At 42.8% G+C, this 19,196-nt stretch overlaps 1 protein-coding gene across 1 annotated transcript; it reads left to right on the top strand.

Moving 5' to 3' along the window:
• The first annotated feature begins 15,642 nt into the window (after nt 1–15,642).
• Nucleotides 15,643–16,837, top strand: LOC109785326 (uncharacterized). The gene is made up of 4 exons (XM_020343923.2): nt 15,643–15,792; nt 15,946–15,952; nt 16,064–16,341; nt 16,428–16,837. Exons 1-4 carry the CDS (start codon nt 15,643–15,645, stop codon nt 16,803–16,805), a joined length of 813 nt encoding a protein of 270 aa, XP_020199512.1. The 3' UTR covers nt 16,806–16,837.
• Nucleotides 16,838–19,196: the final 2,359 nt, after the last annotated feature.

Raw genomic sequence — 19,196 nt, 5'->3', positions numbered from 1 at the left:
GCACTACGAGTCGGTAACAAAAAAGATCAAACCATGTATGCAGTCTCCATAGTGGTCCTGGGCTGGTGCGTAGGTCGGAAATTTTTTGTTTTCTGCTGCGTTCCCCTACAGTGGCATCAAGAGCCGTGCTATGCGTAGATGCAGGTTTCGATCTAGAATACATGGAGATGTATGTGTATTGCATAATATAATTAGGTAGTAGATGAGATCTATTGCTGAAAATTATTTATGCGGGTGACAGATGAAATCTGTTACCCGAGGTTCTTGTTGCTTCCCTAGAATTTGCGTTTGCTCAATCTCGAGACAGCATGGTGGAATTTGACAAAGTTCTGGCAATCCGTGATCCTGATTGATCATGGAAGTGCTATCAGTTCTTTGGGTTCTGCCGTAGTCAAAAGAAAGATGAAATTCGCAGATGAAAGGGCATTGCAGATATTATCTGCATGGGGGTCATGCGTATGACGAAGTTTAGTATGGGGCTCGAGATTTAATTATCTCGTGTTTCATACACCCCGAGATGTTAATGTAGCAACTTGAATAATCATACTTGATGATAAAACGTTGGTAGCTGCGGTTTAAGTCAAAACCTTAGAAGCCACGTAAAATAAAATTTTGCATAAACCTATTAGAGGCGTCTAACTTGGTTTTGCAGGATGTGCATGTGATGTGGTATAGCAGTGCTCATACTAATTCGATTATGTATGAGATGACTATATGATGTAATTTGATTAACATGACCTGCGTGTCATGATTCGGCATGATGGCTGGAGCCATATGATTGCACTTTAATGACCTGCGTGTCAACCTTGTTGTAATGCATTATTTTGTTAGCTATAGAGATAGCAATATTATCTGGTGCATCAACAAGGTGGTGGCAATCTTCGCGAAGGTGAACACCGACGCGAATGCCGAAGACGAAGAAATGAAATACTTCTCCGTCAGAAAGGGCTATACCATATCATGCTATTATGAATTGCCTGAGATGTTTATCCCTTATGATGCACCCTTCTTGATTGCGCGGTAGTCGCTTTTATTAGGGTGATCTCTCACTTAAAATATCAAGTAGTTAGTGTTCTCCCAAGTGTAGCACCGTCACGGCACCTATCTTTTCGAGGTGCGCCATGGATGCATGGGTACGAACGACTAGAGAAGTGTGAGGCGGGTGAGGTCAGACCTCGCAGCAAGATCACTTGGTTGTCTTGACGTTCATGGCAGGATCGTCCTGAGCTCGGAACACATGCATCGAAAGATGAGCAAGAGTCACATAGAGATGTGATCGGCAAGTTGGCCTACCGATTAAAATTCCCGTTATGAGATGATGATTCTATGGCGATGAATTGAAGTCTGGATCTTGTATCACTCAAAATTAATTGTGAGAGATATTGATTTGAGTGGGAGCGCACTGTTGAATTAACATGTTTAATTCTCAGTGCAATTAATTATGAACACTGTCTAAGTGTTTCTTGCAAAATAGTTGTAGAATAATGGTTCGCGTTTCCACCTTCCCTATTAAAATTGAATAACTGTTAAATATCTGGTTAAAACTTTACGATTGGTAACGTAATATGAGGATTGTCCTCAAAAGTGCCGAGAAGGACTTTGTCCTATCGCATGCTTTCCGTATCCTCCCGCTAAAGCTATGGATCATGTGACTCTCGTCCTTTGATCCAAAAGCTATAATTCCGTTTCAGTCAAGTGCAATATGTTTTCTTCCATGAAACCCAAACTTCGAAAGTTGGGATAGTTATATGATATTCATGGAACTGAAAATTATTTTCAGATACAAACAAAGTAATGTTTGTTTGCAAGTATTAGTAAAAGTGTTTACTATGCATTTGACTGTTGGGAAAGGGATCCAGAAGAACGCCTGTCATATAATGAAAGGTGAATAAAACAACAACTTAAAGATAAAGGAAGTGTCCAAAGGGTGTTAGTATGACTTACACGCCTAGGAAGTCCGGGGCTAATGCCACTCTTAAGTTGGGTGCTTCTTCTGAGAGTAGGAGAAATACTAAAAGTTAAACTGCTAGAAGTATAAAGGCAAAAGGAAAGAAGACTGGAATATCTAGCTCATGTATGAATGTCATACAAGTTTTTGATGTATAGAAGGCTGGTCAAAGATATAGTTCTTGCGAATTATGGTTAAACATGTTAATCACTAATTCTTGGGTATTGTGAGTTCATCACAAAAATGCCCGCTCGATTGCAGTCTGTTGCAACTCGATGTAAGAACTACTATGGCATGAAAGACTAGCTAGAAATGAGGTTAAGGTATACACATGGAACATAGTAAATGTTACTATACCTTCCATCGGTGTATTGCCGTCTATATTTATTTTCATAATTCATTTAGAGTTTTACAAACTCTATCCCATTGCATAAGGCATCTTGCAAGAAGGTTGTTCATAAGAGAACTTTTTATGTTCGATGTTATGAATAACACAAGGGCCATACTTTCATTATGAATGAGATGTATGTTATGAATATTGATAATAATACAATACCTCTGGGTTTACTTTTCATAATTCATTTTAGAGTTTCATACACTCTAGCCCATTGCACAATGTTTGTTGCAAAAGAGTTGTTCATAAAAACAACAATTGTTGTTAAGTATTATGAATAACATAAGGGCCATACTTCCATTATCGATGGGACGTATGTTATGAATATTGAGGGTAATATGATACATCCATAACACTGACGCTAAATGTCGCAAGACTAAAAGAATACCACACAAGTGTGGCACTACATTTGGTCACATTGGAGAAACCCGCATGGAAAATTCCATTATGATGGATTTTGAAGTCTTTTTGATTTTGAATCATCTGACACTTGCAACTTTCCTCCGAAAAGTGAAGTGACTAAAATACCGTTCACAGGCCATAAGGAACGAACAACAGACTTATTAGTGATCATACATTTGATGTGTGTAGTCCGATAAGTGTTGTTAGTGGTGGATTTATTTATCTTCAGAAATGACTCAAGTAGATATATGGATATTTACTTGATGAGACGTAAGTCTGGATCTTTTGAAATCATTCGAAAGGTTCTCAAAAATGAAGTAGAAGTTATTGTAACAAGAAAATTATGTTTCTGCAATTTGATTGCACAAAGGAATATTTGAGTTACATGTTTAGCGAATGTCTGATGAGTTGTGAAAGGGGTTTCATAACTTGCACCTCCCGGAACACCACTGCAAGTGGAAAGTCCGTGGAGATGTAATCAAACCATTTATGACATGGTAAGGTCAAAGATGACATAAATAAATTTGCCATTATCCCTTTTAAAGTGATGCTTTAGAGACTGCGGCTTTTACACTGAAAAGAGTTACATCGGGTCTGTTGAAATGAAGCCATGGTATGGTACGCCCAACCATGTTATATCTTTTCTTAACATTTGGAATATGGGGCTTGTGTAAAAGGTTACAAACCTATTCCAAATCAGACAAGTGCTACTTTGTAGGTTATACCAAAATGTTGGGTATTCCTCCCTCACTATACCGAGGCAAATAGTTTTGCCGCGAAACGGTGTGCTTTTAAAGAGAATGGTTCTTTCAAAAAGGTGAGTGGGAGAATAGTGCAACTCGACGAGATAAACAGTATCTAAGTCATCAGATCAAAGGAAAGAGACCTTGGAAGTAATTCCAGAGTTTCCTACTGCGACTGATACGGAAGTCTCTACAATAAAATGTATGAACTTCGGTCGAACTTGCAGCTGAACCACGTAGGCAAGGCTCGTGCAAACCTCTCAGGTGCGCAAACGAGATATTGTTGTTAGACAACATTATACCTATGATACACAAGGAAGCGTTGATGGGCCCTGACTCCGGAATTGGCTAAATGCCAATACAACCCAAGTTGGTTTCCATATAAGTGATTCAAGATTAAAACCTTGATACACCTTTCGGAAGACTTAGAGTCTAACGAATATTTATGGAACTTAAAACTGATATGGATAAAAATGTTTTATCCATAAAGCTCGACTTGTTGAAATAACAAGTTCAAGAGTTGACTACGATGAGGTTGTTTTCATCGTAGCGATGCTTAAAGTCGGTTCGGGTTGAACTAGCAATTAATACATATTTCAATCATGAGATATGAAACATGGATGATAAAAGGATTTCCATCTGATGGAAATGAAAGCTAGGACTTGTATATGATACAGTCCAAAGTAACTTGTCGATCCAGAGGATGCTAGTAGGTATGCAAACTTCAGAGTTCCAGCAATGGACAGAAGAGAGCAAAATGGAGTTGGAATCTTCGTGTTTTGATGAAATGGTCAAAGGGGTTTTGACTTCATCAATGGGTAACGAAGATGCTTGTAATTCAAGAAAGTAAGTGGGAGCGTAATAATATTTCTAAAAACCTTATGTGCTTGGCACATTGGTAATTGGAAATAAATTTCTTGACACGAATTAGGACTTCATTTGAAAATAGTTTTTTGATGAAGTGCTTAGGCTAAATAGCCTCAATATTAGGCATGATGATCTATGGAGATAGATTTACCTAATGGGGCTAAGCAATGAATACATATTGACAAGATGCTAAAACCTTTTAGCATTTAAAACGCCAAGGAGTGATTCTTGCCAAAGTCACATGGAAGGAGTGTTTGCAAGACTCGGTGTCCCAAAACACTGATGAGTAAAATACATGATGCAGATTCCACACACTTTTGTGGTTGGATTAATCATGTATTCCATGGTATGTAGAACAACCAGATATGTCCGATACTCCCAAGGTGTTGCGAGTATGGATACTAAAGTGATTAAAGTACTGATCGTGGGACAACAGTGAAAGATGTCATTGAGTACTAGAGTAAGTACTGATGATATGTTTTCTTGCAAGCGGAGATCATGAAGAGTTCGTTGTAAAATGTTACATCGATAGTCTTCATCTTTTCACCGTGCGATTTTCGATTTAAGTTAAGGGTTTTGTGTAACACACAATGTGGTGGCACAGTTAGTTGGAACTTGTTCAAACTAGTTACTGTGGCGAATTCTATAACAAGGGCTAAGTATGTTGATGCTTTAGAAGCGACAAAGAAGATGTTGAATCATATAGTTCATTCATGAACTTAGTATAGTTCCAAGATGGCTTTTGACAATGGGACACTACTGCAGGTAGTTGCTCCATAACTCAGTCTGAGGAATCCAGGTTCGACCTGTGATTCACATACATACAAAGCCAAGTCCACACAAAATATGAATTTTTGTGAAAACGTGAAAACGCGAGGACATGCAAAGATACACACGGAACTGAAGTCGTCAGATCCGTTGGACATCAGGCTATACCACAAGCGAAGCATATTTACACCGGTGTGCCACAGGTGTAAAGTGCATTAGCATTAACTAGATTATTGACTCTAGTGCAAGTGGGAGTCTGTAGGAGATATGCCCTAGAGGCAATAATAAATGATATTATTTATCTCCGAGTTCATAATTATGTTTATGTTCCATGCTATAACTGCTATGGTTCTCGAGTCTGCAATAACCACGAGGCTCGGAGGAAGACTCATATGCACGTGTGGAATAATAAACGGTAAAATGTATTCCTAGTCTGGCCTCTAAGACTAGCTCAAGTGTTGCATGATGGTTATGTTTTCCTGATCATGGGCATGTCTATGTCAGCAACCTTGAGGGCATAATGTTAAGAGAACATTTGTGTTGAATCGACCCGGCATGATGTTATGCTATGAGATTCATTCGTCACAAGTTTATTGGTACATAACACAGAGATGGTTAACGTTTGCATGATTCCTTAGACCATGAGAGTATCGAGTTTCTTCATGCTTGCTTCATGAACTTTGGGGTTTGTTAAACGTCATCCGTAATTGGGTGGCTATTACGGCGGCTTACGGGTTCATGGAAAAGTGTGTCAAGTAACTTGATAGCTCAAGATTGGGATTTGCTCCTCCGACGATGGAGAGATATCTCTGGGCCCTCTCGGTGTTACGGTATCCATCATCGTCTGGCCAGACACTTTGTGATTTGATCACGGGGATGCCGGAACACGATAACGAGAAAAGAGAACAATACCGGTAACGAGGTAACTAGCATAGTGGACAAGTTGTTGATCCACGGGAATGCCAACATGTCTCACCTCGGGTATTTGTAACATATCGCGAAGCAACAGGAATAGCACACGGCAACTGGAGGTTCACTCGAATATTTATTCGTGTGGGTATAGGGGTCAATATGGGTGTCCACGGCTCCGATGTTGATCATTGATCGGAAGGGGTTCCGGGTCATGTCTATACTTCACCGAACCTATAGGGTCACACACTTAAGGGTCATCTATCTGCTGAATACTAGACAGGGAGTCTGAGAGAAAATCACCGAAAAAGTTTCGGACACCGAAAAGTTTCGGACAGCGGAATCGTACCGCAGAGAGAGGTCATCGGATAAGTTTCGATGATACCGAAAAGTTGTTTCGGGATACACCATTAAGTCAAATTGGTTTCGGCACATGCCTGATAATTCTTGGAGGATGCCAGAATCATTCTGGAAGCTTTTTGGAATTTTCTGAGATAAAAACCGGAAATGTTCTGGAGCTGCCGGAGCCACATCAGATGCGTTTCGCAGATGAAAATCACTAAAACCGGAATTGTTTCGGAACGCGTTGAAAATCATTTTAGTGGGTACTGGAAATGTTCTTAGCCCACATAAATATTTTCAGTTCGATCAGACGCTGAAAAATGTCGTCGTGAATAGTGAAAATCAGCTTTATGGTTACTTTATGGAAAGCCACCTTTTTGGGGCTTTGCTCCAAAAGATCTTGGGGATGACATGGATGGATATGAGCCATTTTTTGGGCCCCTCATGAGGGTGTGGCCGGCCACATGGGGTATCCCCCCTTGGGGACCCTCTTGTTCCTTGGTTTCACTCCTAGGTCCTTGTGGAAGGACTTCATTCATGTGCATTTTGGGTTTTTTGTGAAACTACCCTACCCCCTTGGGATTTCCTATAAATAGAGGTGGAGGGGCAGCCCTCCACACTCATCCCTTGCTCTCATACACATGCCATGCATTATCTGGCTTCTTCTCTCCCTCCCACGAAAAGAGTTTCGTAGAGCCGTAAGGCTGTCTGGGTTCCGGCAGGAACTAGTTCTGGACGGCGAAGCCCTGCCGGATAGATGACACCGTATGTGTGCAACTCTGTAGAGAGATCGTAGTTTCGGTCTTAGTTCGTGAGTGCCTCCCGAAGGGCTGTCCGTGTGACCGTCCGAGTTTCGAAGGTCCTCCCGAAGGGCTGTCCGAGTGACCGTTCGAGTTTCGAAGGTCCTCCCGAAGGGCTGTCCGCGACACCGTCCGGGGGGCTGTTCGACCGCCTCCTGGAGGGCTGTCTGAGGAGCAGATGAGGGTATACATCCTCGCGGTTGGGAGGTTGTAAATCCTAGCTGCGGGGATCTGCACCGCCGATCGTCATCGACTCTACTTCCCGCTGCACTACGAGTCGGTAACGAAAAAGATCAAACCATGTATGCAGTCTCCATAGTGGTCCTGGGCTGGTGCGTAGGTCGGAAAATTTTTGTTTTCTGCTGCGTTCCCCTACAAAATTTACGTAAGAGTTTAAACCTGGATTAAAAAAATATTCACCTAGTTTGCATAATCTAAAAGAATGTTTCAAAAAAAAATGTTACCTTGTTTAAAAAAAAGAATGCAACATTACAAAATTCTGTATGTAAGGTAAAAATAATGTTTGCATAATCTAAAAGAATGTTTCATACCATTAAGAAAATTTATGTGACATTTTATAGAAATATTCTTGCGTTTCAAAAAAAATGTTTATGACATTTAAAAAATGTTATACACAATGTGTAGAAAAGTTTGCATAAGTTAGAAATATATTTGTTTCAACTAAAAAATATATCTGAAATTTTTAAGAAATAATCTTGTGTTTCAAAAAATCGCTCCTGAAAATTTGAAAAAATGGCTATACTATGAAAAAATTAATTGCGAGGTTTAGAAAAAATGTACAACAAGCAGTTGAAAATATGCTACAGTGTATTAATAAAAAAGGTGTTTATGTCATGTACTTAAAAAATAGTATATCATGTATTTGAAAAATATTCCGCGTGCATCATAAAAAGATTCACGTGTATTAGAACATGCACATTGTGTTCTGAGAAAGAGACATGTGTTGAAAAAACCCTCGGTAAAAACCGACAAACAAACAGACAGAAAGCTAAAAAACCAAAGAAAACAAAGAAAGAAACAATAGAAAACCAAAGTATAACAAAGAAAGGAAGAAGCAAACCAGTGAGAAAACAAATAAAAGTGAAGCAGAATGAAGAACCAAAGAAAATCAGAAACCGGGTGAAAAAACATATACAACCAAAGAAAAAAAGAAAAGGATAAGAAAAATAAAAATAATAATCATGGAAAATCGGAGCTGAACGAACCTACAACGCTGCGAACAAACCATGCTACTGAGCCGACCCACCAGAAGTTGCTTGTAGGTGATTCCTATTAGGAATTGGTACGGGCGACTTATGGCACTGGCGATTTCCTGTGGGGTTCATCGATTGCTTTGTGTTTGTTGCTGGGCTAAGTTGCAGAGGTGCGGCTATGTGCCGCTTACTAAGGGGCAGACCGTTTCTCAAAAAAAAAAAAAAAAGAACTAAGGGGCACACAGCTGCATCGCCTACAGGGTGCGATGGTGCGCTGGCCCAGTAGAACATGCCTTATGCTGATGTAACCAGATATTTTCTCTTTTGTTCTATTTTATATTTTATATTAAATGCATATATTTGAAAAAAAATTACTTAAGAAATTTTGAAATTTGAATTCAAAAAATGGTAAAATAGTATGAAGAATTTGTTAGCATAGTTTTAAGCAAATCTTGATACTTAAAAAAAATGTTCGTGACAATGGAAAATTGTTCCGCGTTTAAAAAAGTTGTTTGCAAAATTTTGAAAAAAATGTGGACACAATGTAAAAAAATGTTTGTGTAATGTAGAAAAATGTTTCATACCATTAGAAAAATGCATGATCTTTTATGAAATATTCAACCATTTCATAAAAATGTCCATGATATTTTCCCATAATGCTAAAACGATGTTTATTTCCATAAAAAAAATCTATATGACATTTTAAAAGCAAGCGTTTCCAAAAAATATCCATGGGATTAACATTTTTTTAGTAAAAAGCATAAAAAAGGTTCGCATTGTTTTACAAAATGTATCTTGCCATTACAAAATGTACAACATATATTTGGAAAATGTTACAATCTATTCGAAACAGTCTTCAAAACATGTATTTAAAAACATGGACATCATGTATTTGAAACTTGTCCAAGATTTATCATAAAAATTTATTACGTGTGCTTTAAAATTGTACATTTTGTACTGAGAAAAATTAGACATTTTATGAAGAAATACAACTCAGAAAAAAAATTAAAAATAAAAGCAAAAAACCCAAAAAAACGAAGAAAACCAAGGAAGCAACAAAGAAAAAAAAATAGAAAATTAAAATCAAAGAAAAATAAAAAACCCAAGAAAACCAGTAAAAAACAGCAGAAAAAGAAAATAAACCGGACGTGAACGAACCTACACGGCGCAGCGAACAAAGACGCGCTACCTAGGCTGGGCCCTAGACGTCGCCCTTAGGCCCCGTAAAATACTATTCATGGCTTTGTCATCGACTAGGCCCATGCAGCAACGGAAAACCGATATTCTTTCATATTTCCTGTCGTTCTACTATGGTTTTGTTTCCTTTTTCATTTCTGATTCCATTCTGGTTTCTTTCCATTATTCTGTTGGATTTGAAATTGTGGCTGTTATTTTTCCTCTTCTATTTTTTTTCATTTTCTTCGGTTTTGTTGGGTTTCTATTCTCATCAGTTTTTTTTAATTTTCTTCTTTTTTGGTTGGTTTTTACTATTTAAAAAAATGTTTACTGGCCTTTAAAAAGGTTTTTAAGAATATGTTCATGAATTTCCTAGATTACAAATCTGCACAAAGTCTGTAAAAGTATACTTTTATTAAAATATACATACTGTTTTTAAGGTTTTCACCTTTTTAAGAAAAATTGTCACACACTAAATAGTCAAGTTTTTATGGAATGAATACCCAAAATAATAGATAAATTGCAAAGCCCATAAAAACGTTAATGTTGCTTAAAAACCTAGAGCAGCAACACTCAGCCTATATATAGCGATTGATATGTGTGTCATGTCGACCATACTACGTACAATCCGGCTTTTTTCACACACACACACACACACAAAATCCGGCTACACGTCACGCCGTTCCCTGCAAGTGGTCAAAGCTGAACCCAGTGCAAGTTTCAAGAAAGGCTTAAGCGGATAGTAAGATATTTGTATAGTTTGATTCCAATTAGTAGTCCCAACTTCTCTATCTCCATTCAGACTTTGGGAGCAGTGAAAGAAGCACAACAGGGACCTCACTTACATAATGAACTGGTTTGGCAACTCATCATTAACAGGTTTCAGATCACAAACAGTGGCTTTCGCCAGCTAGTTGATACATGATGTTCGCTGCGGTGAACAAGTTATTCCAGACTTGCAGAAAGCTAAGTGCAGACCAAGACGGTACAAGGTAGCTGAATGCTGATGAAGGCTTCAGCAGTGAGAGCCAGTGCCTTCATGACATCACGCGTAGCCAGTTCACGGTCGTCAAACTGAAGCTGGAGAGCGGGTGCAGTGAGTCAGTGACTTACATGTGGCTTGACAAGAGCACTCCCATCTTCGGGGAGTACTAGATCATTGATGGCACGCGTTGTCGTGCCCGTCTATTTGGAATTTTCTTAAATATAGAAATACATGAATTATGGACCTTAATTAAATTTGCATCTTTGACTTATATATTTGTTAGCTATAGAAGAGATATATGAATAATTGATTATGCAAGAAAGTATCGGTGTAGTATGTCCAATGAAAAAAAACATGCTATGACAAAATAGTGTGGCCCTTAAAATACGCTATTAATGTGCTATATCGCGCTATTAGAGAGACATTATACACTAATTTTCTTAGCAAGATATTTCTTGAGATGCTATAGCGCGCTGTTTTTTTCATTGAGTATGTCAGAACATTGTTTTTCCTTTGGTCTAATTGGCTTCAGTTGGTGCAAGGACAATCGACAGATGACGGGGTAGATAACTAACAAAATATTAAAGGAAATTATGCTTCAAATTTGGGACTGTAGATTAGTACATGACGGTTCAACAATTACTTGAGGCATCGTTCCCAACAATAGAAGATATTGCGGGAAATAACGGAACAACTTAGATGGGCCAACTATTGAAAATTCATGAGTATGGAAGTTTCAGATTCGGTCGTTTTGCCTACGTAGAAAATGTTCCCATTATGAGTAAAGTTTACTTAACACTTAACATGAGCCATCCATCTAGTAAATTTGTGCAATGGGGGAACTTAGATTGTACAGTATATGCTCTGTAATATCAACTTCCATAAAGGCGCTATATGACGATATGGACATTATGCCGATTTTTTGTGCATACAATGCTAATCTTTATGTTAGGCAAACAAGAAACAAAAATAAACTACCGGAAAACAATAACACTGATCGAACAACCTATACATAATTCAGAAACAGAGCTAGCCATAATTTGAGCAGGTCGGTGTTTATCTTGTTGCAGTGATTAGTTATAAATTATATCTCAAATGTGTAACTACAGCACAGTTGCACTTTTGTAAATAACCAAACTTTGTGCGGAAACTACCATTCCCAACCATCGATTTGAATTGCTTAGTGCTGCCAAATATCCCCTCGGCTTCTGCAATAGCAGCAATCATCTAAAACCCAACTTGTGTGCAACAACAGAATGATGACAACATGAGATAATAGTGATATAATGTAGTCCACACTATAGGTTAATTAACAGAACCTCTGCTATTCTCAGCTGGAAGTATTGATGAGTCCAGGACAGCAGAGTTAACTGTATGCCAAGAGTTTATAGCGTCAAGAAACCAAAAAGATAACACCTTTACCCTGAGAAGAGCTTGGCCTCAAGCCTAAGTAGCCTTTTCCAAGCATGTAACATCAATTTTGGTGGACATTGTTAAAATGGCTCAGCAATTTTTAATTTCTAGCAACTACGATTTATGAATTGCATCATGATTAACTTAGACGGTCGACAGGGGCTACCAGCTGAGAACGCACAGCTCCTTCGGAACAAGCGACGCGAGATCCAGGTAGATAGAGCGGCAGAATTAAGAACAGTCTCAGAATTCTCAAAAAAAAAAGCTATCTAAAATCCCAGTGTTATCCATAAAAAAATCTCAGTGTCATGAAATCTATATAAGAAAGTCCCGCAAAAAAATATATATAAGAAAGGCTATGCTACTACAGACATTACATGGCTTTGCCATACCAATGAAAGTAGCACAAAAAGTAGGCCAGAACGTCAAGCTTCTAGCAAACCGAGCCTACCCACTGAGTTGTGCGATTAGATTGAAGGTAGCAGGCACCAAGTTTGATCACAAATTACACCAACTAACTTCTCATTAACAGTATCTGGTCTGGAATGAAGTGTGGTACACAGGCCAAGTCAGACAAGATCTAGTGATCCAGTGCATAGGAATAGGTAGCGTCCCTTCGGAATAATTAATCACTAAACTGTTGACAGAAAGATGTAAGTTTAGCATAACTAAAAAGGATCATAAGAATCAGTAAGTAGGTATATACTTTCTAGCACAGAGAGGAGGATGTGATCAACAATGGCAAAAGCAAATCTGCACATAGTAAATAACTTGATACAGTAAGACGTTACATTAAGAAAATGATTCACAAAATGTACAAAATTAACTCTACATCCTCCTGTGCAGGCTATAAAAAACTTAAGAATTTCTTTTCTGAACTTTTGCTCAACTTCAGTACTCAAAAGTTCCATTTGCATATTGCTGATGCACTTCCCACAGATCTCTTTTATATTCAGCAGTAAATCCTTGCCTCAGCCCATTTATTGGTTTCTCTTGGTCGTGATCAAGCCACCATGAAAAATCATGTTGAAGGGGTCGCAGCCCTGCCCGAGGAAAAGCCACGGTTTCTGGGCTGCCCCGCTGCTGCCGTCAGTGGCCGGACGACGATTCGGTGGTGCTGCTAGCGGGGTCACTTGCCCACATGCTTCTACGGCTCGAGAGGGCAATGCTGAAGGTGTTGTGCTGCTGGAGTAGAGAGGGTGAGCGAACAATGGCAGGGGAAGAAGCATATATACACGTACCAATTGGAAACTGAAGTGTCCAGCAGATGAGACGTCGGCCCTCGCCATGAATGCGTGTGATGTATGAGTGGAGCCGTTTCCAGGAGCTGAGGCACAATTATCGCCCGGGTCTCCCCAACTTTCTACCTCGCAGGCGGATCGCGCGACGGCTGGATCGATCCGCCCCCGATTCACCCGCATCCGGCGCTTCCGCTGGATCCCCCCTCCATTCGCTGCTCGGCTGGATTCCACCGCAGGCCGCCCGCGTCGCCCGCCGCATTTGTGCGCCTCGCATCGGGACTGGATGAAACGCACACGGGTCGCTCGTCTCTATCCCTCATCGACGGACCCAAGCGCAGATGCTTTGATGAATGGGCTGGTATGGCTGGCCGACAACCCAGTTAAGAGCTGTTAGGGACCAGCTATCAATTCACTTCTCTCAACCACGAATTCGAATTACAAGCTTGATACACAAGGAATTGCTAGAGTTCAGAGAACAAGGAGGAAGAGGGAGGGAGGAAGGAGGAAGAAAGGTAGGGGGTGCCAGGGAAGCCGCCGGATGGCTGTTCGCTGCGTCTTCGGTAAGCACTTGTAGTCTACATTCCCTGGAGTGGCAACTCGTCCGGCCCGGCCCATGCGCTGGTGGGCTACTATTTTTGGGTAGCTGACATCCCCTCCTCCTTAACAACCGGCTTCCCTCAAGCCGGTGCTGGTTAGCCGCTGGTTCCTGAAAGCTTCTGTCTTGCAGATGCAGTTGGAGCATATGTGAGGTGCCATCAACGAGCCGGGGAGGAGAACACGGGTCTTGATGTTCTGCATATCTGCAAAAGTCAATCCTCCTGGATCCCATGTCATTCCCAACTTGGTGGTGCCCGTGCCACACTTCCTCATATCAACACTTTGATTTGGTCTGGCCGTCAGAAGTAAGCCTTTCATGCTATTCTTTCTTGCAATCTCAAAGGTCCATAAGCACTCACACCAAACAAAGGAACATCCAGGGATGTTATACGAGGGTACACCATTTTCTTGTTGTATTGTCTTGTATGGAGGTAGAGTGGATGCTGTGTTGCAGAAATCAGCGGAATGCATGGCAACCCTGTAGAGTGAAACTAGACCGTGATATAGCTTCAACATTTGACATCCCATCGCCCTGAAAGAGCTTGCTGACATGTTGTTGAAAAGACCATCTTCCTTGTGCGCTAATAAGCTGAAATGCATTGATTCAGCAGGACATTCAGTAAATTGTATTTTCAGGGTTGTAACAGTTGCATTTATGCAGAGAGATTCATGGCGAGTGACATTAGGAAAGGTGTGTGGCAGATGATCCAGATAGATAGGAAAATCGATGGACTCCACGTCTGCCATTCCACTAGCATTGGGTAGTCCTTCATGCTGAAAACAACTTACGGGCTCCTCCATTGGAATCAAATCACAACAATATGCTGGAAGAGAAGCCAAATCTCTGAACCGGAACACAACAAGCCCGTAACTGAACCATGAAACATAATGTGGCTGATTGTGTATGCCAGAACATGGTTCTGCAGCGCAGCAGGCATCTGAATGGTAATTGAAAGCTAGGCCATGGTTTTGGTCTGAAGGGGTCCGTAAAATCAGGAATATTTAACTGAAATTCTTCTAGACGCAAAAATGACCACCCCACCGACATGCTCATAATCCCCATTGCCTCTTGCAATTTGCCAGGCCTATGAGTACTACACACAGTAGCATGCTCCAGCACAAGATGCTCACAAAAGTTGCCCTACTCCTGAATTTTATACACAGAATCTCTTGCGCCCCACAATTCCTCAAGGCAAAAACTACTAGCTAATTTTGGGTCGCTGACAAGAGCATCTCTAGTGGATCATCTATATGGACGTGTATAGCAAATATACACGATGCGAGCTGAAAAACTGCTCCCAGCAACTCGTGTAAAAGGGCGTGTAAACATCCACGCCCAGACCACGACGGTACGAGGCGTGGAAATATACACGAGCAAGCCACGCTCGTGAGCTCGCGAAAAGGAGACCGCTGCTTCGTCCCGCGCCCGCCCGGAGGAAGGATCGGAGGAGCTCGCCCCCAGGTCGCCATCACGTTTCTTCTCCGGCCGTCGCCCAAGGTAACAATTTCTTCCTCTCCGGCCTTGCTCACGAGCGGGAGGGCGGGGACGGGGGGACGCACGCCCTGCAACTAGATCTGGCGGCGGCGGGAGGTCGGCCGCGTGGGGAGGCTGTGCGGGCGGCGGGCGGCGCTAGCTGCGGGCGACGCTAGCTGCGGGCGGCGTGGTGCGAGATGCGGGCGGCGGGCGGCGTTGTGCGGACGGCGGCGTGCGGGATGCGGGCGGCGCTAGCTGCGGGCGACGCTACCTGCGGGCGGCGTGGTGCGAGATGCGGGCGGCGGGCAGCGTTGTGCGGGCGGCGGGGTGCGGGATGCGGGCGGCGCTGTTCGGGCGGCGGGGTGCGGGATGCGGGCGGCGGAGTGCGGGGTGCGGGCGGCGCTAGCTGCGGCCTGGGGAGAGGTAGAAGGTCGACGGGCTGGGGAGGCCGGCGGCCTGCGGCCTTGGGAGAGCAGTGAGGTCGACGGGCAGGGGAGAGGCAGCGTCGGAACCGAAGCAGTGAGGCCGAGTGGGTGGGGAAAAGCAGGAAATTGCAATGCTTTCTCCATCTGGTGTTGATATTTGGTATTTGTCTATTGCAAATTGTTGCTTGGCCATGTCAATTTGATGTCAGATTGTGGTCTAAAATAGCTGTGCATTGGTTGCTTGCAGATGGATGGTGACCGAAGCTTCTTGGACACCATTGGTTTTGGTTACACACAAACACAACCAGATAATCCAATTGGAGAGCAGGCAACTCCATCAACTTAGCATCGTTATGCAATAACAGAGAAAGGAAAATCCAACAAAGGAAAAAATTGGTCTAGTGATGAGGACAAGTTTCTCATAGCAGCATGGGCAAATACAAGTTTGGATATTGTTGGGACAGATCAAAACCGAGATGCTTATTGGGATAGAATTTCAGAGTACTACAACACACACAAGGAATCATCATGGCCGGAGCGTACTGCTAATGCAATCAATTGCCGTTACACAACGATTAACAGAGAGACCTGCCTTCAGCAGATTTTAAATAGGCAAGAAAGTGAAAGGACTATAGAAGAAAAGGTATGCGCCTTTCTTGTAATTCTATATGTGATGTGCGATATTCTATATGTGTTGTGCTTATTTTAACAACATATTTATATGTGCAGACAAACGATGCACACATTTTGTTCAAGGAAATGGATCTTAAAAAAAAGAAGCCTTTCACACTGATGCATTGCTATGTAGAGTTTTCGAAGTATCCAAAGCGGCAGACAAGAGAAGTTGAAACTTCTCTTAAGAAACAAAAGAAGACCATTGATGCAAGTCCAGGCACAGCCACCAATGATCCGGCTGATGCATCCTCGGTACGTACTGATGCTACCTCGATACGCACTGATGCTCTTGAACATGAGAAAAGACCTGATGGTGTGAAGAGGGACAAGAGAGGTAAAGCTGATGAGAGTGCTTGCAAGCTGTCATTAGAAACTGTGTGGGCAGCAAAGCAAGAGAAGGATGAGATCAAAGAGGCGGCAAGCTGTCATTAAAAACTGTGTGGGCAGCAAAGAACATATATATCATTTAGAGACCCTGGTAAACCAAAATAAGCATGCCAAATCCAAAGATCTTGTGAAGCAACTGCTTCCAAGATCATAGTGGGCTCGCTCACATGGCCTTTAAACATGCCATGCCATTTTTTGGGGCAATTTTTCCACCCCCAGTGCATGCAATCTATGCTCCCTAACATACCGGGAAATCCTCTTTCCTCCCCTATTGCAAGTAACCCAGCAATGTCTTCTTCATTTGGAGATCTTAGGTACTTTTCCCCAAAAACTTCACAAACTTTGATCACAAATTTCTTGCAAGACTCTAAATTAGTAGACTCAGCGGACCGGATGTACTCATCAACACCATCAGCTGCTATTCCATATGTTAGCATCCGCATTGCCGCGGTCATCTTTTGCAGGGGATGTAACCCAAGAGCTCCAGAAGCACTTCTTTTTGGCGTAAAATAACCATCATAGTCATGCTCAAGTATACCATCAGCTATGCGGTTGAACAAAGTACGCGGCATCCTAAATCTGTGCATAAAAAGTAAATGAGACAGGGAAATGAAAAAAGGACCAAAGCAGAGAAGTGTACTAATTATGAACCTTCGTCGAAACAAATGTTCGGGAAAGCGAGGAACTTCTTTGAAGTAGTCGTCCCACAGAAGAAGAAATCCGGCATCTCTTCCTCGATCGATTGACTGACGTCCATGCTTGGAACCGCCATGGCGTTGAGCGTTCTTCCTCTCTTCCTCCTCGCGCTCGGCGAATGCTGCAAGTATGAGTTCATCGTCGCCAGATGAAGATGACGAAGAAATCATGTCCCAAGTGGACGTGTTCATTGTGTTGCGTGAGAAACGATAGAGAAATCTAGGTGAGAAGAGAAGTCACAGGTAGAAGTGTTCTGGAAGAGAGGTGGTAGTGCTGGTTTATATAGATTGGAAATATGGCTGTTGGAAATATAGTCGTTGGAAATATAGCCGTTTGATAATATAGCCGTTGGAAATATAGCCGTTTGAAAATATAGCCGTTCGAATATACACGTCCTAATTTACACGTTCCACTAAAAAACTGGAAGGTGTATAATTTAGCAAGGTGTATATGAACGTGTATATGGAGATATACACGTCCAAATTTACACCATCCACTAGAGATGCTCTAACTAGAGGGCTTCCTTTCAGCCTGTAGAGCAGCAACCCATAGGACAGCTGGGCCAGTTGCGGTAGACATGGATCCGACGGCCAGAAACGTATAGATCGTGAAAACGAACGATCAGAAACACAAATCACCAAGAAGGCTCGCTTTAGCCTCGGTTTTACTGTCCTTAATGTCTCATGGTCTGGGCATGATTCCAATCATTACTGGGGAGTATGTCTCGTGGTCTTAACTAAGCAATCAATCTCGCTGTGTATTGCAATATCTGTTTACATGTACATATAGTAGATCAGAAGCCCTACGTCCAGGGCACGTCCCGGATGGTGGCGTTAGACTAGGACTATCCTTAAAGACTAGGGCTACCTTGTTACAACGAAAAGAGATGTACAACAATGCAACGTTACAACATGTCGTGACAGTTCAACATGCGCTGAAACTTTCGAGGACAATCAGACCCTTCACTTAATAGCATCTCCAACAGCGCAGCCAAATATCGCGCGCGCGGGAAAAGCTAGTTTTAGCGCGCGCGGAGCGGGTTCGCGCGCTCCAGCGGGTGCGGGAAATTCCGGCGCGCGGGAAAGGCGGCCCTTCGCACGCTAAATTTGGCGCGTGACGTCCGGCGCGCTATACAAAAGGCGCGCGTCCGATGCAGCCAGCCGCACACTCGACCACTCCCGCCCGCCGCACACTCGACCAATCTCCTCGCCGCCCCTCTCTTCTTGGCATCCGGCGCCCCACTGCCGCTGCCGACAGCCGCCGCGTCGCTGAAGCAGCTTGGGCTACCGCGGCGTCCGCATCCGCCCTTCCGGCTGGTTCTACGGCAACATGGGTCTCAGTCTCGGGATGTTCGAGACCGGGCACGAGGCCGCCCGCGCCTACGACGCTGCGACGTGGCGCCTCAGCAGGCCACACTCGCAGATGAACTTCCACGACGCGCAGACGTGCAAGCAGGGGCAGGACCTTGCGTCGCCGCCCCGTCTTATAACGGACTAGGACCGTGAGGAACACCGCAGACGCCAGCGCCGCCTGCTCATCGCCGAGGCGGACGAGCTAGCCATGGCGGAGTGGCGCCAGTGCTACCCGCAGGACATTGCCGACGAGAACGCCTTCTGGGCGGAGAGGACGGCAAAACGCCGCGCGGAGCGGGCCGACAGGCGTCGGCGGAAGGCACTCGCGGAGGCGCAGTGCGATCTCATTAACACGGGTGGGGAGTCGTTCTTTGACTCAGACGATCCT

This window comes from Aegilops tauschii, chromosome 2 (genome assembly GCF_002575655.3).
Source record: "Aegilops tauschii subsp. strangulata cultivar AL8/78 chromosome 2, Aet v6.0, whole genome shotgun sequence".
Lineage (NCBI taxonomy): Eukaryota > Viridiplantae > Streptophyta > Magnoliopsida > Poales > Poaceae > Aegilops > Aegilops tauschii.
The sequence above is the reverse complement of the archived record's forward strand: the minus strand, read 5'-3'. Positions and strand labels throughout refer to the sequence as shown.

Coding starts and splice junctions, on each gene's coding strand:
- LOC109785326 (XM_020343923.2), top strand. CDS start 15,643: ATGCGGGCGGCGGAGTGCGGGGTGCGGGCGGCGCTAGCTGCGGCCTGG. Junction 16,342..16,427: donor AAAGGACTATAGAAGAAAAG/GTATGCGCCTTT, acceptor TTATATGTGCAG/ACAAACGATGCACACATTTT.